This window comes from Chrysochloris asiatica, unplaced genomic scaffold, assembly GCF_000296735.1.
Source record: "Chrysochloris asiatica unplaced genomic scaffold, ChrAsi1.0 scaffold00083, whole genome shotgun sequence".
NCBI classification, from domain to species: Eukaryota; Metazoa; Chordata; class Mammalia; order Afrosoricida; family Chrysochloridae; genus Chrysochloris; species Chrysochloris asiatica.
This window is the reverse complement of record NW_006408601.1, coordinates 11253065-11255047: the sequence shown is the minus strand read 5'-3', so window position 1 is coordinate 11255047 and position 1983 is coordinate 11253065. Positions and strand designations below refer to the sequence as shown.

At 35.3% G+C, this 1983-nt stretch overlaps 1 protein-coding gene across 2 annotated transcripts in view; it reads right to left on the bottom strand.

Moving 5' to 3' along the window:
- Positions 1-1983, bottom strand: part of PRMT3 (protein arginine methyltransferase 3) — a 169762-nt gene that overhangs the window by 150332 nt on the left and 17447 nt on the right. For both annotated transcript variants that reach the window (XM_006865818.1, XM_006865817.1), the window contains one exon: positions 1015-1117. In XM_006865818.1, coding sequence (XP_006865880.1) covers positions 1015-1117 — 103 coding nt within the window. The remainder of the gene's footprint in view (positions 1-1014; positions 1118-1983) is intronic.

The following is a 1983-nucleotide window of genomic DNA, read 5'->3' as shown; positions in this document are numbered from 1 at the left end:
TGATGGACTCAAGTGTGGCAGTGGTAGTGAGGTGGCCCAGGATTGGAAATTTTTCGTTCTGCTGTACATGGGGTCGCTATGAGTCGGTTCCGACTCGATGGCACCTAACAACAACAACAACAAGTATATTGATCATTTCCTTTAATAACTTATTCATCTTCATATCCTCAAAGCCTAAAACTCAGTGCTTGGTCCATCAGTACCTAGTTACTGATGATTATGTAAGGTTCTTATTACTACATCACACAACCACAGAACTTAAGGTTGAGAGTTCTCAAGAAAAGCAAGTTTTCTACAATTCTTACAAATCAAAAAACTGCATACTATCATCAGACTATTTTATCAGTCATGATGTGTGTCCATTCAGGATGCTCTTGCTGATCTGGAGAGTAAGTACACTTTCTACCTCACCAATCTGCCACATAAAAGCATGAAATAAATTATAAATAAGAATGAATGATTTTCCTCCTATAAATCAGAAAATCAAGGATTTTCACAAAATCCTCATCAGCAAGGAATAGAACAAGGTATGAAAAAGAGAGCTATCATCAAGAAATTAAGAGTGACTCTACCAAAAGAGAAGGCTTACGAGTTAACGTATGAAGGTAAGCCAATGAAAACATGAGTGGAATCAAACAAAATATCAGCTAATTCACTGTGTTAAGGAATTAATTGCTTGGTCTGAATATATGAGGCAAAAGTTGGAAACATTAAAATCTACCTTAAGGTTTTAAAATTAGTGTTTAACAACTAAAATTTAGTCTCCCAAATAGTCCTGTGTTTCAAAACATCCTATGCAAAACGTTTAAGCAAGTTGTATCTCTAAATTGCTTTCTGGTAATTATTAGTGTAACTGTCAGTTTTTAAACAACTCAACTTTTCTTTATAGAAATCAACTGCCTGATAGGGTCTTAAGAGAATTAAGGAAATGATGTATTTTCCCAGAACCTTGAACCACCATTTTACCACAACAAACGGCCTTTCATTACAGTGCATACAGTATGTTCATCTTACCAAACTGCAGTAAAAGGTCATCTTCTAATACTGGCTTCAAATACTCTTCTTTCTCCCAAGGCACTGGGTTGTAGATGGAATTCATGTACTCAACTGTAGGATTCTGGATATAAAATTAATTGCATGTTTGTTCACTGCATACAACCATAAATCCCTCTAGTAAAAACTAGGAAAATTTAAAAAGGAAATCGTGTCTACATTAAACAAAATCAGTACATCTTTAATGAGGAGTCTGTATTCACCTATCATTTTATTAACTTAATAGTTCCAATGCAGAGTTTTATATTGCTTGGATTTGAAAAGTGGCGATATAAGACAGTCATTTGAACAGAACACGACAAAAAAGGAACCAAAGTACTTACTTAAGCACAGCAGAAATTATTTCTGATTTCACCGAAATATTATCTATCAGTATTTCCCATAAAAATAAAATTTTTTTAAATTAGATTCCTAAAAAGACATTCTGTTCATCGTGGGGGTTTTTTCCCTAAGGTCAAGACATTTTTTTTTTTGATCACTGTAACAAGGGTGGCACTGCAATTAAGCAATTAATCACTAAACAAAAGATTAGCAGTTCAAATCCACTGGTCATACTGCAAATGTGAAAGCCTGTTTCCCTAAAGATTTACAGTCTTGGAAACCCTGTGGGGGCAGTTCTACTCTGTCTTATATGGTTGCTGTGGGTCGCAGTGGGTTTGGCTCAAAAGCAAGGGATGGGTCATCTGATACTGAATTACATTTCACATAGAATGGTTCATCTCTCATACATAGTGATACTGCTATAAACGACAGTTAAGTACACATTTACTTGGTGTTTATGTTATGCTAGTTCCTAATGCCTATGATTTCTACAGAATGATGCATTCTAATTTTAAGTTTCTTCTTCGAAACTATCAGCTGTTCCGCAGGAGAAAGATGAGGCTTTCTGCTCCCATAAAAATTTATAGCCTCGGAAACCCTGAACAGGGT